Source organism: Lissotriton helveticus, chromosome 10 (genome assembly GCF_964261635.1).
Source record: "Lissotriton helveticus chromosome 10, aLisHel1.1, whole genome shotgun sequence".
In the NCBI taxonomy this organism is placed as follows: domain Eukaryota; kingdom Metazoa; phylum Chordata; class Amphibia; order Caudata; family Salamandridae; genus Lissotriton; species Lissotriton helveticus.
Window position 1 is genome coordinate 1,106,816,448 of NC_136071.1, and position 24,507 is coordinate 1,106,840,954.

At 44.9% G+C, this 24,507-nt stretch overlaps 1 protein-coding gene across 2 annotated transcripts in view; it reads right to left on the minus strand.

The window, feature by feature from the left end:
• The window catches only part of DNAJC13 (DnaJ heat shock protein family (Hsp40) member C13), a 1,517,524-nt gene that overhangs the window by 753,725 nt on the left and 739,292 nt on the right, over positions 1-24,507 (minus strand). For both annotated transcript variants that reach the window (XM_078663869.1, XM_078663868.1), the window contains 4 exons: positions 23,982-24,135; positions 20,491-20,594; positions 20,155-20,314; positions 5,202-5,264 (listed from right to left, as the gene is read on the minus strand). In XM_078663869.1, the coding sequence (XP_078519995.1) occupies positions 5,202-5,264; positions 20,155-20,314; positions 20,491-20,594; positions 23,982-24,135 (481 nt within the window). The remainder of the gene's footprint in view (positions 1-5,201; positions 5,265-20,154; positions 20,315-20,490; positions 20,595-23,981; positions 24,136-24,507) is intronic.

Sequence of the window (24,507 nt, forward strand, 5' to 3'; positions counted from 1 at the left end):
TCGGGACCAAAGTCGCTGACGGTGCCGGGGCCGAAGCACCCGACGGCGCCGGGGCCGAAGCCTCCGGCCCGCTTGGGCTCCAGACGGGGCCGCAGGGCTCGAAGGTGCCACAGCGGGACCCGATGGAGGAGAGGAAGGCCTCAGCCCAGGGACCGGTGGGTATGGGGCTGGCCACAGCGCCTGCGGCTCCGAACCCTCGGCCGCGTCTGCGGCTCCGAAACCCCGGCCGCAGCGCGCGAGCGTCGGAGGGAGTCGGAAGACTCTTCGACTTCTTGTGCCTCTTACCTGAGGACTTGGAGCCCAACTAATAATGTCGACTCACCGAGCTGTGATGACTGTGGCCCTGCGACCGTTCCTTCGACCTCCTCCTCGACCGGGAACGGCACGGGGCCGACTGCCGGAGCTCGAGGCGCTTACGGGACCACTCCCGCCTATCCTTCGACATCAAGGCCCAGCAGTCTGGGCACGACTTGTCGTCGTGGTCGGCCCCAAGGCAATAAAGGCACCGACAGTGGGGGTCGGTAACTGACATCAGGCGGTGACAATCGGCACAGGGTTTGAACTCGGGCATTCCTATCGGCACCGAGAGTCTACCGACTCGAAAAAGGTTCGAAAAAGTTAGTCAAAAAGTGACTTGCTGGCACGGAAAAAAGAAGAACTGACGTCGGCGCGCGAGGGCGGCGTCTAATACTCTGACAACGTCATCCCGGCGCCGACAACAGACGTGGAGCCGCAGAAGACGCCTACCGGCGCGCAGGGGTACTGCTACGCAAAACTTTCCGGATCCAGTCTGACACCTGGGGATATTCTAAGGTAAGGAATCTAACACTAACCGGTTTCTTTCAGATTGCTGATATTGAGCATTTGCATGGGTGGCAATCAGATCTAGCCAAGATTCTCACCATTTGTGGAAGAGACCTTACACCAACTCCAGGTGTAACTGTTGTTTGTGATCCGCAAAGGCGTCAACTGAAGAGCTCATCCATCTTAGCATTCAAAGATCCTGCCAGGTGTTTCTTCGCCATGACGATCTAATGATGTTCCAGCAATATCCAGAGATCTAGCGTCTCCTGGCACCTAGTCAAGGACCTGACACCGCCCTGCTTGTTGCAATAACACATGGCAGTATTGTTGTCCATAAGCACCTGCACCAGCCTCCCTTTGATGAACTTAAGGAAAGCTTTCAATGACAAGTGGATGTCCCTCAGCTCCATGAGGTTAATATGAAGCCAGGCATCGGTTGGAGACTGGAGGCATCTGATCTTCAGCTCTCCCAGATGGTCACCCCAACCCGGAAGGAATGCAGTTGTGTCCACGGTCAAATCTAGGTGGGCTACAGAGAGATGTCCGACACTGACCCAATCACTGTCCAATAACCACCCCACTGCAGATCTTTTAGAGTCTATTCCCAGATCTGGACGTGGTCAGAGTTCCACTTAATGTTGAGCTCATTGTGACTTCAGATCCTACTACAAAGCCACGTGGTGTGTTTGACTAGCAGGGGGAAGGAGGCTATCAGTCCCAGCAACCACAGAGTCAACCTCACTGAAATCCAGGAATGAGGCGGAAAGATTGTGATCATAGCCTGTATATCTAGCCGAAAGGCAAAAACCCGAACCTTCGAATAAGAGGGAATGTCTAAGGAGTTCAGAGTGATTTCAACACATTGATAGTGAATCCCAAAGATAACAGGAGGTTTGCCATAGTCTGGAGGTGGCTGACAATTTCCTGGGACAAGCTCGCTTTCGACAGCCAGTTATCAAGATAGGGGATGACTGGAACCCCTGACCTCCGAATGCGTGCTGGGACCACAGCTATCACTTTCGTGTACACCCAAGGGCACTGGAGAGACCAAGAGGGAGCAACACTAACTGAAAATGCTCCTGTCCCACTAGAAACTGCAAGCATTGCCGATGGACCTGTATGACAGGTGTATGGAAATATGCAACCTGCAGGTCCAGTACCACCATTCAGTCTTCGGGGTCGAGTGCAGTCAAGACCTGGTTCAGAGTGAGCATCTTAACTTTTTTCTTCCAGAGAAAGGTGTTAAAAGGGTCCAGGTCTAAAATAGAATGAAGACCTCCATCCATCTTGAGCACTAGAAAGTAGCAGGAATAAAAATGCTCTTCTGGCACAGGAACCATCTTGATAGCCCCTTTAGTCACTTCCTCCCATTGGACCCACAGATGGTCCTCCTTCAACCACTCTGGGAATGGTGGAAGGAGCAATGGAGAGACAATGAAGGATAAGGAGTACCCCTTCCAGAATATTTAGAGGACCCTCCTTTCTGAAGGAATGGTCCGCCCATCCAACAAAAATCGTCAGATTCTTCTTCCCATCAGGTGGCTGTGCGCCACTAAGGGCCCGCTAAAAAGTGTTTGGAAGGTGGGGCTACAGGAGGGGGACAGGACAAGACTGGGGTGAACAGAAGCAATGGACTGTATGGTTCACTGATGCAGACTGCAGCCGCTTTGAGGCATCGCCGCGACAAAACTGCTGTGCACCTTGGGGAGACTGAATTAGCTGGAGGTATGGGGCACCTTTGGCGAAGCTGCAAAAGGAACAGTAAGGCTGATGCAGCTGGTAAAGCAGGGCAGATAAGCCCAAAGAGCTTGCTGTGTCCCTTCTATCCGTGAACTGTTCCAGGGCGGAATCTGACTTATCCTCAAAAAGACGAGTCCTGTCAAAGGTCTAGTCTATAAAGGCAACTGGAAATGTCCAAAAACCAGTAGCCCGCTGTCAAGCATAGTGGCGACTGGGGACGCTAGTGTCAATGGCCCAACCAATGGAATAGTTGGCTTTCAAGTAACAACGAATTGTGAACTTTACTTAATCACAGTCGTCCTAAATGGTTTGGATGAGGACAGGTCGGAGGTCCTCTGGGACACCTGGGAGGACTTGAGCCACTGAAACCCAAAGAGGGTGGGAACAGCAGCCCAGGAGGCAGCTGGCATTCACACACCCTGAGAGCCAAGATAGTGGAAGAAAATACCCTCATCTTAAAGGTCCCAATACATTTGGACTCCCGATCGGGGAATTCAGCTGCCCTATGCATGACCATTGCATAAGAAGCCATCTCCTCAGCTGCAGGACCAAAGGGTGGGAGAAAACCCATATATGGGGAAATTTCAAGGACACTGGCCTCTTGAAGATCATTATACCAATTCTCCATGTGGTATGGTTGCCCAGTTCCATCACCGGATAGTTATTTTTCAAATCCGTTCTAAATAAGGAATGCAACATGGGTGTCCTTCCTTAAGGGGGTGTCAAATCCAGCGGGGAGGTGGCGCATCTATGGAAGCAGAGCTCGTAGTTGTGCCGACTTTGAGTCAGAGAGCCCGATGGGGACCTTATTCGCTGGCATTCATCAAGTTGGAATTGGATACGAGGCTCTCAGAACGGGTATGTAGTATGGAGGCGATGCGGGAACAGGAGTCGGAAGAAGCCCAGTGGAGGATTTTGTGAGTACAACTGGCGCTGAGGGTGAATCCAATTGCCATATCTCAGATAGAGGGCCTCTCAGCCACTTGGGGACTGGAGACGTGTCAGAGGTAGTTGAGTTGGTAAGAATTCAAATGTCTGAGTATCACATAACTCTTTGGTCTTCCTTGGTGTTGCAGTTGGCCTCTGAAACTCTGGGTGCGATGGAACAAGTCACGTGGTAGGCTCTGACCTCGAGCGACTTCTGGAGCGAAATAGAACGGCACGGTGAAGGCCTCGAGCCAACTCAGGAATACTTGAATGGCGGGAAGGGCCTGAGTTCTGGCTGGATATTTTGTGTGTTTTCTTTGACTTAGAGCGCGGAGTGTGGTGGCAGACCTTGAGTACTCCTACAGCTTCAGGATGGGAACAGAGGCCAGGATTGCCCCTTCAAAGTGGACCGGTCTTGTCGCGGAGTGCTGGAAAATGTAAGGGCAACGTCCTAATAGTAGGAACGACCGGAAACATTTAAATGAAACTGAGGTAACTAACTGTTTCCTTTAATAAGCAAAGACAGCAAACCCCTAAATATACCATTGATTATATTTGTTGTAATATGCACAGCTCATGGTTCATTAAAAGTACCCATTAGAAAAACATGTTACTTTGAAACACAGCACTACTGATTATTTTTTTTGCAGAGTTTTATATAGCGCGAACTTGACCCAAATCGGGCATCAGATCGCTTTACATAGCACCAGTTACGTTACATGAGCAGAACTAATTCAGCACAGTCCAGCAACTTGGAAGGATATCACAGAACCATCTCCCAATAATGAACAGGAGGTGACCTAACTGTCAAACGATCAAAATGATTGGCATGTCACAATCAACCGACAATATGACCCCTTCTGAAATAATGCTATACTCTTCCCTTCGTAGCAGCATGTAATCAAAACCTCTTACAAAGAGAACATAAAAACAATCAACACGTAGTTGTGAATTAGGCTACTGAATTTCAATGAATACCAGCTGAAGATTGCTTAGAAGAAGGTTCTATAGCTTCCAAATTTACCTACATGTTTTTTTAATCACAGAGGGAAAGTGTCTGTCTTTCACACATTGCTTGAAGAAAATGAGGAACATGTCTAATCTCAAAGCAACACTCAAGAAACTACAACACTCAATTCAGCACATTTCAACTATTTTACTCCTACTGGTTATGACAGCATGGAGTTATTCACCTAGGTAACATAATCAGCTGCCCTGCACTAAGTTTAAATGGGGAGTATGCTTTCCCTTGTCACATACAACATGAACAGTAGAAAGCATATAGCACAAAGAATTTCAGAACATGGTTTGGATCACTGTTTAAAATATTACGGGAATCCTCATTTATCCACAAGTTTAACAATAATACATACATTAGGCCATGGATAACTCACACAAGTGCTGATATCTCCTAGGAAACTTACACACTTAACTTTAGCTAGCTTTCCAAAGTAAAAAAAAAACAGAAAAACTATAGACATATTGACTGGGCTACAAAACATTGCTAAAATGATGATAAATGGAAACAAGGGAGTGACTTAAGACCAGCCCCGATAAAGCTCTCCCAAAAGAACCTTGAAAGGAGGGATTGCCAATTGCTAATTAAATGTCTCCCTAAGCAAGAATTAAACAGTCTGCTATTCTCCCTATCCCAGCATGAATGTAAACATTTTGTCAAAAAATAACATGTGAAAAGTTAACGTTATTTAAAAATAAGCAAGAAATCTTACCTTGTTAAGAATCAGTTTATTTAGGAATAAAATTAACCGGTCACGCTCTAGTTTGTCTGTACACTATTAAAAGAGACAAGAAAAAGAAACCTTGAAATCTAGAAAAATTATACGTAAATGTTTCAAAACAATAGAAGATTTATGCACATAAATTAAAACAGTGACTCTTTCGGGATACTTTAGTCATCTGTAAATTCTAAAAATTACATTAAAAAAAATGGAGATAAACAATTTTAAAATATTGAGTTCTTTATGGAAGCCTACATTGAAAGCTAAAACATACACAGATAAAACAAATTCATTTTTGTTAACGGTTTTATGTCCTTTAAAATACTAATACACATTTTATTTCACTGGGGCCACTTCTCTTTCCTAAAAGAGCTAAACACCCAGTCACAGCCACTCTATATTTAATCTTTTTGTTTTAGAAACCCCGGAACACCCACTTCTTTCCAAATCCCTGGGCCATTCCTAAGCAGTTTTTTTTCACCTGTTTGGACAATGCGTGTCCAGAGGTGCAGAGGTAATTTCTGACTGCAAAGGAAATGAATCGTGTAGCCTCACTGTTGTGCATTAGCCACGTTGTCACCGAACACGCACACTCTTCACAAAATGTTCCCATATAATACTTGATATCCCTATGAGTGCTAGGAGACTTTTTCCTTTAACCCCTAAATTTCCTCTGATGTACCCTTTCCTTTATTATATCTAACATTAACGTGTGGTTCAATGATTCATCGGAAGGTATTGTAAATAGTATAAGTCAGGTCTGGTAAAGTCTGGTTATTGGATCAATTGCAACAGAGTTAAGGTGGTGTAGAGGCTTGCATACAAAAGGCACTGATACTTTCGCATGTGGAGTCACAATTCTCTTTGATTAATTTAAGAAAATTCCAAAAATTACAATATCACAAAGACGGTGATAACATGGCAGTCATTTTCTCGATAAGTAGCCAGTGAGGAAAAATGTCTCCCTTCACAGTTCAGCTGTGAGATCAAGGTATGCAGACTTTCTCCATTGCAGCCACAGGTGGAAAACTGAGGTCAGCCATCTATCAGTATATTTCCTATAACTGAAGGGAGAAGAGGCAACAATTCAGACATATTTCCAGAATCAAGGTTCTGCTTCAGTAGATTGAAAATAGCTATTTTACTGGGGAATCTTTGAATACCAATTGTTTATTACTAAAAGAGTTTCCAATTGCAGCTCTTTGTCAGTAGTTGTTGCGGTACCGATTCGGCTGCACATCTGATTTTGTTCTACTTAAAGGTTTTGACATTTAATATGACGTCCAAATTCAAATCATGACCCTTCTGTGATGTAAAACATTCAGACAAGCAGCAGCAAGCCAGAGCTGGTCTGTCATTGTGAAGCTCACTGATTCTAGAGAGGGATTAGTGGGGTAGAAGAGGTTACATAGGAGTCTTTCCATCCAAGATCTTAGCAGTGTATTTTCTAATGTTCCTGCAATCTTACAAGATGTGCCCAGACAGCTACAAGTAGCATTTGACATTACCGAGGTGGGGAGCCCCATACACATTGTTGAATAGTATGATTAGAAGGCAACGGTCTATATTCTAACTCATACTTTTTAATTTGCCATTTCTCATTAGATTGAAGAACAATAATTTGGTATGGAGCATGCATCTATTCCAGGTGGAAGCTTTTACCTAGTTAGTATCAATGTCTGTAGCAGGCAGATACACATATAATAAAATCATTAGACAATAATTGTCAAAGATCATCTATTTCTTTTTGCTACAAACATTTGAAAGACACTAAGTATGAACACTTGAAAACATAGATGCAAGCTTTTTTAAATGAAATTTGTAGTAAATCAGACTTTCTAGTTTTGGGCTCTACAGCCAACATGTGTTTTGTTCCAGCGAAGGCGAGCAGGCCAGGGCTTTTTCAAGGTTCTTTTATTCAGGATGTCCCTTGTGTTTAGAGCAGTGCTTCTCAAACCTTTTCGAACAAGAACCCAATTTTTAGAACAAACCTTCACGGCCCATCGACCTTTAATAGGCTTGAGGCGGGGCGACTTACTAATGTGATACAGCAATTCTTCATAAATGTTATAACCTTGACGGTGTCCTTCAATATACTGTGGTCAAAATATTGATCTGCAGAAGGTGAATTACAGTGGAGTCTTGTGCTGCAACATGTCAGTGGGGTGCAGGCCTGTGGCATCTCATCACTAGTAGTCACAAGACTTTTGTGAAATTAAGAAACCTCTTCTGCAGCAGAATATCTGGTAAGGCCTCATATCCATTGTTGTGTTAAGACAAGATCCAGTGGTGTTTGGATCTGGCGGGCCAGAACTCAGTGGGGGGAGGGAGGTTTTTGTAGTAAGGGAAATGTAAGGAATTATGTTGTTAACCTATTCAGATCAAGGCCTTCTTTACTTCTACACAATACTAGCTTTGTGTGTATTCTTGGAGACATTCCAGCTTGTGCCTGTGTGCACACATCATTATGTATAGACTAGCATGGGCTAGCAGCAAGAAAACGAAAATACCACAATGTAATGGCTATAATGATCTGAGGAATAAATGTGGTGATCAATAAAGTTTGTTTAAAAAAAAAAAAAAAAAGATAAGGTCCAGTGGTGAATTTTGGACATTTATATAGTGCAAACATGACCCAAGGGCACACTAGAGTGCTTTACATGAGCAACAGATTACATTACAGAGAGTCAGATTAATTTGATTGTAAGCACTGGAGATTAAATGATTTGCCCAGAATCAAAGCATGTTGAGCCAATGACAGGACTCGAACCTGGTATGGTTGTGTATGATCATGTATATTGAGCACATTTGCTGTTGAAATGGCTTTTTGAAGTTAAAAAAATAAAACAGCAAAGCAAATACTGAAAGGTTCAAGTAAAGTCTTGCTTTGTAATACTTGAAAAAATGTTGCTTTAAAAGAACTACGGGACATTGTTCATCAACTTTTTTAGTGGTGCACAAATCGGGCTAATTATTTTAAATATTATTTACATATAGATCAGGACTTTCGTGACCCACCAAAAATCGGCTCGCGACCCACAAGTAAGTCCCAACCCACAGTTTGGGAAATGCTGGTTTAGTGAATGTGGCTGTGTCCTTAGTTTGCAGAGGATAGACTCATGGCTGGTCATTAATTTAGTTAATGTTCAACTTAAATTTTCAGATCACATTGATTCCTGACCAGACCGCATGAGACCCAGCATTGTTCCAGAACAACAAACAAGCATCATTCTGCTTGATCATTTGACCAAATACTCACTTGTGCGCCCCTTTGTTTTACAGTTTACCGGACTAAAATCGGCCTACACTGATAAATATCTAGCTATTCAAAGGAAAATATCTTAAGTTGAACATGAACTATACTAATTACCATCCATAGGTCCATCCTCGGCAACCTAAGGAAATTGATTACAAGGAGGTGTCAACCGTATCTTGATCAACATCCCGGAGGGACAATAGTTTACACCAACCGAAAGACTAAGTGGTCAATGACTTGTACTATCTAGCTGAACTACCATCTCACATTTTTACTTAACCATTAAAAGTCCTCACAGGAACTTTGCTTAAGTAAGAAATGTGCATAATGTTGGCAAAGACTGCTTTAGAATAATTGTTTTGCAGGAATACTGTTTTTGTTGTCTAGATTTATTTTGCTTCCACGATAAACAACATTTTGGAGGTTGTTTAGTCGTCAGAAAGCAGATTACGATAGGTAGAAAAGACATGTTGAATGTTGCCTCTCTGATAGACTCCATGCACATTTAGAACCAATGGCTGACTGGATTTGTTCTGATCACAGAATATCAGAAATTGAATATGCTACTTACCAGTATGCATCTGTTCTTGGCATGTAGGGCTGCTAACATTCATATCTATTGCATAGATCGCCGCCTAGTGTTGGGTCCGGATGATTGCACATTGTTGTCCTGGAAGAGTCTTCGAAGAATCACGAGATAGGTGGCTCCTCCCCTGGACTACAGTGCGCATGGGCATCGGCTCCATCCCCAGATTGTTTTTAGTCATTGTGGCAGAGATGGAGTGAAATAGTGTAAAGGATGTCCATGCTAATGATGAATGCAAGAGAGTGTCTGCAGCCGCTACGGGCACCGGGGAGGAGGGCGGGCGATATGAATGTTAGCAGCCTTACATGCCAAGAACAGATGCATACTGGTAAGTAGCATATTCAGTTCGAGGCATGTGGGCTGCTAAATTCATATCTTTTGCATAGAATATATAGCAGTCCCTCCATTAAGGGCGGTTGCCCGTGCCAGCTGCAGAAGCTTGAAAAAGTGTTTTGAGAACAGCCTGTCCTACAGCTGCTTGCTGTTTGGAATGCACATCTACACAGTAATGTTTGGTAAACGTGTGTGGTGTAGCCCAAGTGGCTGCTCTACAAATGTCTTCCAAGGGAATGTTCCCCAGGAACGCCATGGAGGCCCCCAATTTGCGTGTGGAGTGCACCCTTGGGGGTATGGTTAAAGTGCGTTTAGCTTTTTGATAACAGATTTGAATGCACTTAACGATCCATCTGGCTATTCCTGCTTTGGAAATGGGGTTGCCTTTGTGCTGTGGTGAGAAGGCAACAAAAAGTTGTTGTGTCTTTCTAAAGTGTTGAGTTCTGTCAATGTAGTACATTAGCGCCCTCCTAACGTCTAATGTATGAAGCATTCTTTCTGCTACCGTTTGTGGGTTTTGGAAGAATGCAGGCAGGTCAATAGTTTGGTTGATATGAAACTGTGACACCACCTTTGGAAGGAATTTAGGGTTAGTGCGGAGCACTACCCTGTTGGAATGTATTTGGATGAATGGCTCTTGGATTGTGAGCGCTTGCAGCTCGCTAACACGTCTGAGCGATGTGATAGCAATGAGAAAAGCCACTTTCCACGTCAGAAATTGAATTTCGCAGGAGTGCAGTGGCTCGAAAGGTGGGCCCATCAGCCTAGTGAGGACTACATTGAGGTTCCACACCGGAGCTGGTGGTGTTCTTGGAGGAATGACTCGCTTCAGTCCCTCTAGGAAGGCTTTAATGGCAGGCACCCTGAAAACAGAGAGGTGCTGCCTATTCTGGAGATAAGCCGCTATGGCGGATAAATGTATCCGAATGGAGGCGTACGCTAGATTGCATTTGTAAAGATGTAACAAATAGCAGATGATGTCAGGAATGGATGCATCTAGCGGGTTGATATTGTTGTCAGTACAGTAAATGACAAACCGCTTCCATTTTGCTGAATAGCAAGCTCTTGTAGTGGGCTTCCGTGCCTCCCTGATGATGTCCATGCATTCTGGAGGCAGGTTAAGGTAGCCAAACTCTAAGACCTCAGGAGCCAGATCGCCAGATTGAGCTGTTGCGGATCTGGATGCTGAATGTCGCCATGGTTCTGCGTCAAGAGCCTGGATGTGAGATGCAGCCTTTGATGCGGTACCACGGAAAGTTCTAGAAACGTGGTGTACCATGGTTGGCGTGCCCATGTTGGAGCAACCAGGATGAGAGTCATCGAGTGTTGCTTTAGCTTTCTTGCCACCAGCGGAATGAGAGGCGCTGGGGGAAAAGCGTACGCAAATTTGCCTGACCAGTTCATCCATATCGCATTCCCTTGCGATTCCGGGTGAGGGAACCTGGCGGCAAAGCTTTGGCATTTTGCGTTTTCCCTTGTGGCAAACAGGTCTATCTCTGGATGATCCCACTGCTGGAAGTACGGGTGGAGTACTGATGGATGTATCTCCCACTCGTGCATATGATGGCTGTATCTGCTGAGCAGATGCGCCATCTGATTGCCTTGCCCGGGAGGTGTTCTGCCATGAGGAAGACGTTCCTCTGAATGGCCCACTTCCACATGCTCTGAGCCAGATGAGACAGCTGTGGCGAGTGAGTACCTCCCTGCTTCTGGATGTAGTACATGGCTGTCATGTTGTCCGTCCGGATCAACACGACCTTGTTGCACAGATGTACTTTGAAGGACTTGAGCGCCATGAAGATTGCCATCAATTCCAGGTAGTTGATGTGCAATCGTTGTTGCTGGGGTGACCACAGTCTGTGCACCGTGTAGTGGAGCACATGCGCTCCCCACCCTTGGAGAGATGCGTCCGTTGTTAGGACAATCTGTGGCACAGGCTCTTGGAACGGTCGTCCCTTGCAAAGGTTGTGTGGATTCCACCAATGCAGAGAGTTGTATGCCCGACCGGTCACCAACACTAGGTCTGTCAGTTGTCCCTGAGCCTGTGTCCATTGATTTGCTAAGCATTCTTGGAGGGGACGCATGTGCAACCTTGCGTGCGGGACTATGAAGATGCAGGAGGCCATCATGCCTATCAACTGCATGAACACTCTCGCTGGCAGGGAGTGTTGCGGTCTGAACCTTTGGATCAGCGACTGAATGCTGTTGATTCTGACTGTGTTTGGTTGAGCCATAGCAGTCAGGGTGTTTATTGTCGCACCCAGATACTGCCGCACATGGGCTGGCTGAAGGTGCGACTTTGGGTAGTTTAGGGAGAACCCCAGGCTGTGAAGGAGTTGAATAGTGTGGGACATGTGTGAGGCGCACTGTCTTTCCGACTTTGCTTGAACGAGCCAGTCGTCGAGGTACGGGTAGACATGTATGTTTTGTCTCCTGAGGTGCGCTGCCACTGTCGCCAGACACTTTGTAAACACTCTGGGGGCAGTAGTCACCCCGAAGGGTAGGACTTTGAACTGATAGTGCTTGTTGAGAATGGTGAACCTGAGGTATTTTCTGTGGGACGGGTGGAGCGGGATGTGGAAGTAAGCATCCTTGAGGTCTAAGGTTGCTAGGAAATCCCCTTGGTTCAGAAGGGGAAGGATTTGTTGCAGTGTTAGCATGTGAAAATGTTCTGACAGTATATACATGTTGAGAGGGCGTAGATCCAGAATGGGTCTGAGGGATCCGTCCTTCTTTGGGATGAGGAAGTACAGGGAATAGACCCCTGTTCCTTCCTCTTCCACTGGCACGAGTTCGATTGCTCCTTTTTGCAGCATTACTAGTACCTCCTGCTGCAATAAGTGCAAGTGCTCTGCCGACATAGGACGGTGTTTTGGGGGAATATTGGGAGGAGTGGATATTAACTCCAAACAATAACCGTACTGAATTAGTTTTCTCACCCACCTGTCTGTGGTGATGGATGACCAGACTGGCAGGAACTGCTGGAGTCTTCCCCCGACAGGTGTTGGATGGTCGGGGGGCAGTGACAGGGAGTCACTGTTTGTTCGTGGCAGAGGAACGTGAGTTGTTGTTTCCCCTGCCTCTGCCTTTGGCACGGTTACCTCTGTAACCCCCTTTACCTTGCTTGGGGTACGAGGATTGCGCACCGCCTCTTGCGAATTGTGTTTGTTGGCCCAAGTGTGCTCTGGTAACACTACGCGCACCTGAGCGACGAAAAGTGTTGCCCCTGAACTGTTGTGATTGGAGAGCCCCCATGGACTTAGCAGTCTCGTTGTCCTTCTTAATCTTTTCAAGTGTGGTGTCTACATCAGGGCCAAACAGTCTGTCAGGATTGACGGGCTGGTTGAGGATTGTAGTTTGGATGTCAGGCTTAAAACCAGATATACGAAGCCAGGCTTGGCGCCTTAGCATGACGCTAGTGTTAATCCCCCTAGCCGCTGTGTCCGCGACATCAAGTGCACACTTAATTGCAGCATTTGATATAAGCTTTCCCTCTTGAATGAGCATTTCGCCTGCTTCTTTATACTCATCAGGTAGATGTTGAAGGAGCTGTTCTAGGGTGTCGTAACGCGCCAGTAGTGCCTGTGTGTTTGCTATACGCCATACATTGGCAGCCTGCGCAGCCACCCGCTTGCCAGAAGCCTCAAGCACTTTCGACTCCTTGTCTGGGGGAGGAGCTTCACCCGTTGTTTGGGAGTTGGCCCATTTGCGGGCATTTGCGACCACCAATGAGTCCAAAGGCAACTGTCCCCGAATATATGCAGGGTCACCAGGTGCGGGCCTGTACTTTCTCAATACGTGGGTTTACCACCCTTGCTCTTGTTGGTTCCTTAAAGATCTCTGGTGCATGTTTAAGGACACCTTTCAGCATGGGGAGTGTTTTGACTGTTCTTTCTGAGACAGAGAAAGTGTCAAAAAGGAAATCTTCCTCCACCGGGTCAGAGTGCATGTCCACATTATGATTTGCAGCTGCCCGTTCTATTAAAGCAGTGAATGCTGCTGAGTCCTCAGTAGGGGACGTACGTGATCCAAAAACCTGAGGGTCCTGTACCACCTGATGGCTGTCCTGGTCCCCAGCGTCGACATATGGGTCCTGGTGTACATCAGGGTCATTTCCAGTAGGGAAGTTATATTGGTCATCTTGTTCATCATCCTCACCCCCTGATAGGTGGGGGGAAGGTGTTGGACTCCTCCTTGGTGGAGGCTGAATAGGTTCAACAAGTGGAGTAATGTCCTGTGCTGGCCTTTTCTTCTTGAGTGGAATAACAAATGATTCCAATGGTTGGGAAGTGATCTTTCTTTTATAAAGTGTCAATTTCCCCGTGTGGGCATCGATGTAGTGCTCCGAATTGTCCTCCGACGCAGTTGGCCGAGGCAAATTGGGACTGGGCGTCGAATATTCCGGCGTTTCGGTGTTCTTTGAGACCGCTTTGGCCACAAACGCCTTCGGCGCCACTTTTGGTGGTAGAACGTAGAGAAGCTTGGAGGACGACTTCGCAGGTATGTCCACCGGTCTCAGATCCGATGGTGCGGTAGACGCCGATGTCTGGGCTTTCTCCCGAATTCTCTTGAGGGAGTCGGTGACCTGTTTTGTAAAGGAAGCCGAGGGCTTGGCAACCGATGCTTCATGTTCGTCCGCTTCGGAGGACTTCGGCGTAGCAGAAGTGGCCACCGACGATTCCTGGCCTCCCACGGGACGCTGCCCTGTGGTAGGTTTAGGCGCTGACGCCGTCGATGCCGTTCCGGCATCCTTGTGCCGATGAGTAGTGGCTCCGGCCGTCGGACCCTGGGCCTTAGCGGACTTGGCTTCGACCGTGCGTTTGGTGGTAGACGCCGCAGACGTCGAGGTAGGATGGATGACCTTGTTGGAGGACGTGTCCTTGGCCACCGTTTGAGGCGCCGGTGAGTCGACAGTCTTCTTTGACTTCGTGGGGCCCGAAGGCGACGGAGTTGAAGACGGAGTAGGCTTCGATGGCTTGGACGGGACGTCGGCCATTTTAGATGTTGTCGAAGCCGTAGGTTTCGGTTTCGGTTTCGGTTGTGCCGAGTCGGCGGCCATTTTGGGAGCCGTGGAGACCGATGGTTTCGGTTTCGTTTTTGGCGTGATGTCGGCCATTTTAGGTGTTGTCGACAGCAATGGTTGCGGTTTCGGTTTCGATACGCGCAACGGTGGCTCCTCCGGTGTATCCGTGGCCGGGCTCGAAGGCGGGGCTGGGGATACCGGCGCAGGGTCGTGGGTAAGGCCGAGTGGCGATCCCGTGACCGGAGCCTGAGTCGAGTAACTTTCGGGGCATAGCTCGTCCTCTGAGCTATCTTCCGCGGCCCCATAGACTTCTTCGTCGTCCCCTACCTCCTCGACGTATTCAAGGTCTTGGCTCTGTCCTTCGAAGTATTCTTCTGGATCCGCCTCGACCTCCGTCGATGGTGGTGAGATTTGAAGATGATGGCTGTGGCCTTCTTCTGCGGGGTCGTCGAATATGTCGTCGGGTGCCGGGGCTGCGTGTAGGGCTTCAAGTCGCGCCGCGCGCCGATGCTTGAGCGTCTTCTTTGACCTGAATTTGGAGCAGGCCATGCAGTTGTCCTCGTCGTGTTCCGGCGATAGACATTTATTACAGACTGGATGCACGTCGATGTGTGGGTATTTAGACCCACACACGGGGCAGCGCTTGAACGGACTCCGTTCCATGATGAAGTCGCCGGGGTCTTGCTGCAAGTACAGGGCCTCGATGCACGAAGAGTAAACCACTCCGCAGATGTCCGACCCGAAGAGTAAGACGATGCTCGGGACCGATCGCAAACAATACCGACGCGAATACCGAAGGCCTTTTGGCCTTAAGAAGTAAGTTTCTTTCGATTCCGACAAGGAGCCGTCGAAATCACATCCGAACCCAATGGCGGAAAAAAACAATCTGGGGATGGAGCCGATGCCCATGCGCACTGTAGTCCAGGGGAGGAGCCACCTATCTCGTGATACTTCGAAGACTCTTCCAGGACAACAATGTGCAATCATCCGGACCCAACACTAGGCGGCGATCTATGCAATAGATATGAATTTAGCAGCCCACATGCCTCGAACCCTAGGTCTAGAAATCATTAACAGGTTAGGATTTTTTTTTGTAATGCTTGCTGTTAGGTCCATAGAAATTCACCCACTTTGAAATCCAAAGGGCATGGACAACAGCACCTGTCTACATATATTTGTAGGTGATGCCTTTCATCTATAAGCAAACCTACATAACATTCAGGCAGGAAAAGAATGCCTGCCATGATAAGCGTTGCTACTCCTTTATTAGGATGGGACACAGGTTTGTCAACACTTTTGAACACCCTATAAGAATGTGTAAGGCACTATTATTGCCAAGACGGGTCCAACTTGTTGCATGGTTTTTGCCAGAACAGATATGCTTGAAACATCTATCGCAGTAGACTAGCTGCCAGAAGAAAAACTGGGCAGATACTACAATGAGAAAGTAAACACTGAAAATGAGTTATGTAAACTATTTATGTGATCAAAGCTGTTGGATTTGAAGAACTATATATTTTTTTCTCCAAAAAACGTTATATTATTTTTTAAAGAGATGCTCCTTCAGATTGTTGGGTTCCGTACTGTAAACCTGCTTGTTCCGTTTAATCAGGAAACTGGAGCAATTGCGAACAATCATCCATTGCAGGTGAGCAGACATCTTCACACCTCTCTACTCGTTGGGACTCATCCACAGAAAAACAGTCGGTGTGGAGCCGGCCGCTGATGGAGAAGGAGTCATTGTGGTTCTGAAGAAACGAGCAGGTCAGCGAAAATCATTCTCCGCCTATAAAAAAAATCACGATTAAAAAGAATGCCTGGGCTTCCCTAAGGACCCTACGTCACATCATTTGTAAAAACAACTACAGGAAGGACCTCTTATGGCACCAATCGGAAATGGCACTTGCCATGTTGTATCAACCTCTACTTTACCATTCCAAAATGGTTCCCACATTTGCTGTACATTTCCCTACAGGATACTCCTCTCTCTATGCTTATGAGAACGTGGCCAACGTGGAGCTTACATAAACGAACGCGCACTACGAGCCACGAAATACTAACGTCTGACACTTTTTGAGAAGCCACTACGGGTGAGTTCTCTTTTCGATAACTGCCATGACTGTACCCCCAGTCGATACTCTAGTGGGTACTTGTTTCCTGATCTAGTTTGCTACCTATGTCCGTTTACAGGCTTCTTCATACTGGATAATGGGTTGACATATGTCCACGTTGTTGTCTTGAAACCTCTTCTTCACCCTAAACCAAGAGATTCAACATAGACATTTGCGAGGTAAGACAGGACATGACTAATTGGTCCGCTTTGTTTTTACTTCTTATCTTTGCATTTTTGCTCAAGCAACTGGGGATGTAGTATATGATTTGGAACTTTGCCTGACTAGTTCTGAAAAACTAACATTGCTAGCCATGTCACCTGGCTTGTTAGTTTAATGATGTGGAACGAGGGATTTTGAACACGTAGGATGTCACCAGACACTGCAAGCTTATAATGGTTTGGATACCCACCAATGTGGTTGTGGCTCTACTTGTATATATTAGCTATAAACATAAATATCCACCCTTCGTATTTGGGTTTAACTTACAAATCATAGCTATACTACGTGATTTGGGCAGTCTAGCTATGCTAAATAAGACAGTGTGTGCAGCAAGACTGTTATGGAATTAAAAAAAATTGAATTAGTTCCCTTGCATGACAAATGATACTAAGGAGAAAAGAAAATTCCATGCGAGTCTTTGAAAACGAAGATTTGTACCTCTTCACAAAATGAAGTTCTACCTTTTTCCACCTCCAGCTTAAAATTCTTCACGGGAGGTTGCAACTAGATCCGATACCCAGTCCACCCAAGCCTCGATTTATTATTGTTTGTACTTATCGCATACTCCTCCTAAACGTAAAGGGGATCTTTGAGGTCGAAACCCTTGATTGGAAAAGGTCAAACAGGGTTCAAAACGATTCTTAGGTATGTTGAGTTGAATTCTGATCAGAACTAAATACACTTTTTTTTGGTGTTGGTGAGTCTCGGTTCATCTTTCTGTACGAATGGCAGATTTTACAATGTATGACTTGCGTAATCTCATAATGAGGCATGCTATCACAGGGTGGTCTGTTCGGTTCTTTACCAGGCCACAGAACAAAGTTGCCGGCTGCTTATCTAGACTCACTACGGTGGTGAAGGAAGGTATTCTAGATGTCGATAAGGTGAAGGTGTGTAGTGTTACAAGTGGGTGTGTGTCTCAGGAGGAGTGAATTGAAACAGTTAATGGTGATACTGTTGTTCAGCGTGTCAAGGAAGCACTGTGTGAAGGTTGGAGCAATGAGGTGAAGAGAGATTCTGAGTTAGTTGGTTTTTGGAAAACAAAAGATGAGTTGTCATGTGATGAAGATGTGATTTTTAGAGGTTTGAGACTAGTTGTTGCAATGGCATTAGGAGAGAAGATCGTAAATTTAGGACATGATGGGCATCAAGGCATAAGAAAAACCAAGGCGAGGATTTGTCTTAGTTATTGGTGGCTATGGATGGAGCTCATGATTCAGAGAATGATCAGGGAGTGCACTGAATGTCATAACAGTAATAAGGTCTACAATGATAGGAATCCTCCCATGTGCTATAGAGACTGTCCGTCTAAGCCTTCGGAGTTTGTGGCAATAGATATTGTGGGACCATTGCATGGCAAAGGTGGTGTCAACAATTTGTAAGTGATAACTGATCAATTTTCAAGGTGGGCTGAGCTGGGGCTAGTTAGCAGCATTGAAACAGGGAAAGAGGCTCAGTTCATGTGTGATATTTTGAGTCGTGACTGTATTCCCAACTGTGTTTTGGCAGACAATTGGCCGCAGTTTGTGTCTACAGAAATGGAGGAATTCCTACATGAGAAAAGTATCAAGCACAAGAAATACTCACTGTACCATCCAGAAGGTAATGGCACTGTGGAAAAATGTAATACAAGTATCAAGTAATACATACTGCTGGAGATGAGTGCTGGAAAGAACTGGAAGGAGGCACTCAATAGTTTCCTACAGGCTCAAAGACGTTCTCCATACACTACCATGAGAAATTCATTTTAAAGTGTTTAGGGGAAGAAGGGACCACACGTTATTGTCACCTGGTTGGTTGAAGTGGGGTAAGGATCTGTGAGTGTCATGGGCATCGATGTAGAGTGGAAGTGAAAAAGAAAGAGCATGTGTTGAAAAGAGGAAAGCGTCCCATGATGTCCGTAAACCTGTAAAATGGGTAGACTTGTCAGTGGGTGAGAAGGTGTTAATCAAGAAACCGCTGATGTGAAAGAGTGATTCCAAGTTCATGGGTCCATTCAGAGTCATCAAACTATTCCACAATGCAGTTAAAGTGGAGGATGGAAGAGTCTAGAATCTCAACAGAGTAGTGAGGTTCAAAAGTAATGAGAAAATATAGTGTGGTGTCCTTCTTCCAATTATTTTCATTGTTTTGTGGGGGCTGTGTTTGTTTTATTTATTTTTTACTTATGAAATAGAGAACCCATTGTATATCGTGGTTCCAAGGCTTCTGTCTAGTGGAACAACTTGGTAAGATGCCACTGGACCCTAAGTTGGATGTACCTGTGTGGGGTTCTCAATAAAAAACCTACTTATTTGGAAAATCTCTTACTGCATGGATTTTACTTCATTGCACAGTTAAAGGGATTGTAGGTCATAAAGTGAATAAGTGTGAGTACATTACTGTTTGTGAGTTGGAATCCTTTGTTGTATATTGTATGTTTAGCCTTCAAATTGTTGTGCAGATTGTATATAATGCAATACATTATTGTTAGGCCGAGTTCAGGAGATGTGCATTTTGCTCTTAGCTAGTGGTGGCTGGCGAGCTTGTTCCAGGTTTGTTCTTTATAGGCATACTATCACAACCGTAAGGTAACTTTAGTGGTACCATTGACTTTCATCTCAGTATTGTAGAGGAGTCAGTCTGATCATAGAAGTATTATTAGTTCTCAGATTCGTGTTCTTCCTAAGCCTGTGTGTAAACTATGTAGTCATTCAGGACAGGGGACAAAAAAGTAGGCTTGGTCCATCCTAAAAAATGAATAACTAGTGGTTAGAAATCCAAAGCAGAAAAAATCTACAAAAATGGCAACATTCTTAGTGGAGAGAAATGAGCATAACCAGAGGATTACCTGCAGGATTGTTTCAATGTGTATTAATTGTTTTTAAGCGTGTAATATCTTGACAATGAGTAACAGCACTTAAAACATTCTGCCAGGGTCTTGCAACAGTAGTATATATAATAGAGGATCTGGCTTCATGACTAGAGCAGATGACTTTGAAGGTGGGGAACTAGGTTTGAGTCTGGAGGGAGGCTCAAACATCCTGTGATTCTGGGCAAATCACGTAATCTCCCCGTGCCTAGAAGTGCATGTGTCTGTCTGTAATGCAACTGGTGCTCATGTAATGCGCTCTGATACCTTGGGGTCGAGTTTGGGCCATATAAAAATGCAAAAAAAACTATCATCAGATGTGCATTGCTCAGACTTCTTCAAAAACAAAATGGGTACAAAAAAATACCAGTATCATTTTTAGCTCTAATATTAAATATTAACAAACCTCAAATAGGTTAAAACATGAAGAAAATGGAAACATAGGTGTTCTTCAAAATTACCAGATGCAAAACCTTCATAAAAGAATGACCTACAGCATTCAACCAAGCTTAGATAATAGTCATGTAACATAGCATATATATATACGTTTTGCCATTCTTACCCTCTCAAGCATTGCAACAATATATCGTGTGTCTGCAAAAGGTCCAATTTCCTCATGACATCTGCCATATACAATAGCCAGCGCTTGTAAACATAGACACTTCATGTTCACCTTAGGGGTGAGTAGAAAACGATGGTACAATTCATTAAAAAACTCGTACCTAAAAATAAAAAGAGATAAAGGAGAGATCTTGCAGTTTAGATCCAAATAGAGAGGCTCATGTGGTTAGACCAGGTAAAAAAACATACCCGCCCCCCCCCCCCCCCAAAAAAAAACATTGACAAGGAAGCATATCAGAAAATAAGTCGGGTAATAAAGCTTGGTACAGAGTCTTACGATCTTTTGATTGCTCCAGACTCCTCATTTTCATCTTCTTCCAGCAATAGTCTAAGATAGTAGTCCCCTATTTTAATTTCATCAGCCAAGCACTCATATCGAACCTACACCAATAAAAAAAAAAAATCATTAGTATGCATAATTAGAACCAAAGGTGGGTATAATCTTGGATATTGCATTACATATGCAAATGAAAGCCGTACTGTTTTTCTATTGTTTAAAACGCCTTTGAGCTACCAATACTGCTCTCTAGTTACAGTGCGCTGATACGTCAGTGTCAGCAACGGGTCTCTAGTTTCACTGCTGAAACAAAAGCGTTAGTATTAGCAAGCCTCAAAGAATAACGTGAAGGAAAGTCTACATGTCCTTTGAAAAGAAGAGGTAGTGGAAATGCTGGTGTGTTATGAGGTTGTGCGGTACCGAAGGATTCTTCAAACTGTGCTTACGTTTCTGGACTACAGAGCGAAGGGTAAGCGGCACTCTCTGGTTTGTGCTATTTCTTTCTCAATGTTTATTTGTAATAGTAATTTTTTGTTGTTGAGTTTCTTGTGGAGGAATATAATTCACTTTAGGTTGCTTGACATTTCCAATGCATTGTTGCATTAGGAAACTTAGATAGCTCATTTAAAGACTAGAACCCTTCTTGAAAAGACAGGTTTTGATAGGTATTCTGAATATCTACTAGACCTTCTGGTTTCTACGTTCCAGCATCTGAATTATAAATCTTTTATTCTTCCACTATCAAGGTTATGTCTCCCCATATTATTTTGTTGTCTCTTGGAACTAGGATTAGTTCATTGATCTAACAGTAAGTATGTGGGGTTCCTTTTTGTGAGACTGCAAGTTTGGTATTACAGAGCTCTTCTATTGATACAAGTGTGGATTATGCACCTTGCAACTCAATTCTGCAAGCACAACAGAGGCAGCTGGCCTAAAACCAACAGAAATGACGTATCATGCAATTTACAGAGAGACCTGCTGGGTACACTGCTTCCTGCTCAGTCCCCTAATTTAGGTGATTTTCAAGATACTGGCCCGGACAAAAGGAAGCTTGGTATGTACAGCTTTGGGGCAAGCAAGTAGGTTTAGTTCCATTTAAATGTGTTATTTTAAATGCATGAAACAATAGCAAGACTATGGGTAAGATATTCTTGCTCCCCTCCAGTGTCGCTCTTAATAGGAGGCAACAGTCCCCTGGTCAAAGAAGAGGTTGCAGGGTTACTTTCTCAAGAAGCCATTTGGGAGTAGTGTAGGATCGCCCTTTAGACAGTGAAGGCCAAAATCATTGACAATGCATGTCTGAAAGCACTCTATGCCACTACTCAGATTTTGAGAAAGAATATAAATGGTCACTACCACAGAGGCGGGACTAGACCAAAAATAAAGCAAGAAAAGTCACAGTTTACAATAAAGAATAAGAAATCTCAACTTAAATAAGGGACAAAAAGCACCTCTTCAAGAGAGATTAAAGCTCCCCCAGTCACTTTACGGACAAAACTACAAGAACTAGCTTGCAATCATTATGACATATCAAATACACAATTCTTGGAATCACATATACACCTATCAATTTCAACTCAAAGTGGCTCCGGAACTTTCAGAAGCAGCATCCATTCAGCACAGAGGGAGGAGACACTGACACACAAACACACATGTCTAGGCATTCAACACACCTGAGCCGGTTGAGACAATGGCAGAGCAAGTGTGCTATCAGCATACAGCCTGCACAGTCATGTGGCATTCAACGTTTAGTTCTTAAGTGCTCTAAACAGGACACTTGTATTTTAATGGATCTATATGCCTGTCAATGTGACCAAACTCCGGACTACAAAAGAAAGATGTAAATGCCCCCTAATGTTTGGAGAGCAGATCAGCCATACTTCCACTCAGTATGACATGACTTCAAAGTATTTTCTATTCATTTTCAAAGACACAAGGCTGTCACACACAGATCTACGGGAGATTATACATCCCAGATAACCACTAACTAGTTAAACGAGTTCTAGGTTTGATTCATTGAAAGTCATTCTTGATTATGCCCTATTTACCATGGATGAAAATGACGTCTGCCTCCCGATATTGCTGGACCTCTTAGCCGCCTTCAACCCAGTTGACCATCCCATCCTCAAATGCACCCTGAAGTCTTGAATGGGATTTACCCACAATATCTTTCAATACAAAAGATAGCAAGCCATTCATTTCCTGTATGCACTCTCTAGACCAAGGTGGATCAGTGGTTAGTTGCCACATAACTGGGGAGGACTGGGAAGCACACTTTGGTAACATTTATTCTGAAGCTAACTTGGTCGATCTGCAGCTATGGCCTGGGGGCTCTCCATAATTTCCTCTCCTCTGCTCTAGGAAGTCCCCCTTCACTCATTAACCACGCACGAATCCTTAGCATCATACTGGACTCCTTGCTTACAACGGACCACCAGATAAACACCATCTCCTCGGCCTGCTGCAACACACTTCGCCATCTTCGAAAGACCTTCAAATGGATCCCCATCAGCAGGAGACTCGACTACAGCAACGCACTCTATGCCGGCATCACCCAGAAACTCCTCCGCAAACTCCAGAATGTCCAGAACGCTGCAGCAAGACTAATCCTCAACATTCCCCATTGCAGCCACATCAGTCAACACCCTTGCAACCTCCACTGGCTCGCAGTCAACAGAAGAATAACCTTCAAACTCCTCATCCATGCATACAAGGCCCTTCACAATGCCTGACCAACATACCCGAACCACTGCCTCACATTCAACGTACCCAACAGTGACCCCTCTCCTCCAGCGACACATCTGTCACCAATGTGAATTCTTGGTGAGGGGCGGAGGGTAGCCTGCTGCAGGTGAGGTTGTTACTCGTCTGCCAACATTGCAGATCCTGAGCAGTCTCCTTGGGGATCTGAATTAAATTAGGGAAGCAGCTCAGAAGCTGGGCCCACTGGAATCGGAGGTTCCACTGCAGGGCCCATATATGTCACCTGGTATACGACACAAGGATGATGCACAGGGCCAGGGGACCAAGAAGCCTTGAAGTCAATCTCAATGTTTTTTGCTCAGCTCCCATCCAGATGATCTCCTCACTGTTTTTGACAACTTTCCACTGGAGCCATTACCTTTTCTGCCCCACTCACTTCTTTATGTCCACTGTCTCCTCTACCCCCTCAAATCGTGGGCTTCCTCTTTACTCTAGCCCTCTTCCAGTGTCCCTTATGCCCTGCTCAAGTCCTTTATTCACACACTCCTTTTCCCTCTTGTCCTTGATTCACCTCTTCACTGGATTTTGTCCACTCTCACGTCAAGCCTCATCCACTCTACCCCTTTATATTTTGTGCCTGCTTTCACTTGTAGTAAGTACACCATGAACCATGTCAGTCTAAAGTTAGATGTACAGCTCAATCAGCTTTATATAGGAGTATGTGAGGGTGGTACACCTGCCAAACAACAGACACCTAAGTATAGGATTATGGTGGAGAAGTAACATACTTCAAATTCATGATGGTTCCATGAGATGACGCTGTTGCTACCGAGTTCTCGATCAATGTTAAATGCTCGCATTTCAGTTTCCAGGGTATCTCGTAGTTCTTCTCGCGTCTTGAAGTTCCATATTAGGTTTGATCTTGCATGATCTTGATGAAATCTAGTAAAACATTAATTTTACAAGGTTTAGTGCTAGTGACTCACTCCAGTGAGTTGTGTTTTGATAGCTTTTAGAATCACTTTTTCCAGACTTATTGGTTGATCTGCACCATTAACCCAGAGAGCTAGAACATATTTTTCACCAACATTAAAATAGAATTTGAAGGCTGGCAATACTCCAAATGCAGTGCTCATGCCCTCACTCCAAATGTAAAATATGCAATTACAAATATCAAACCATCTTACATGTAAGATTACATATCACATTTCCAATATCACTATCACTCAGTGGGAATTACAATTTGCACGGCTATTTTGCAAGCGATGGACAGCATAGCTAAACATAACTGGTGAATTTCAGTCTTTTTTTAAA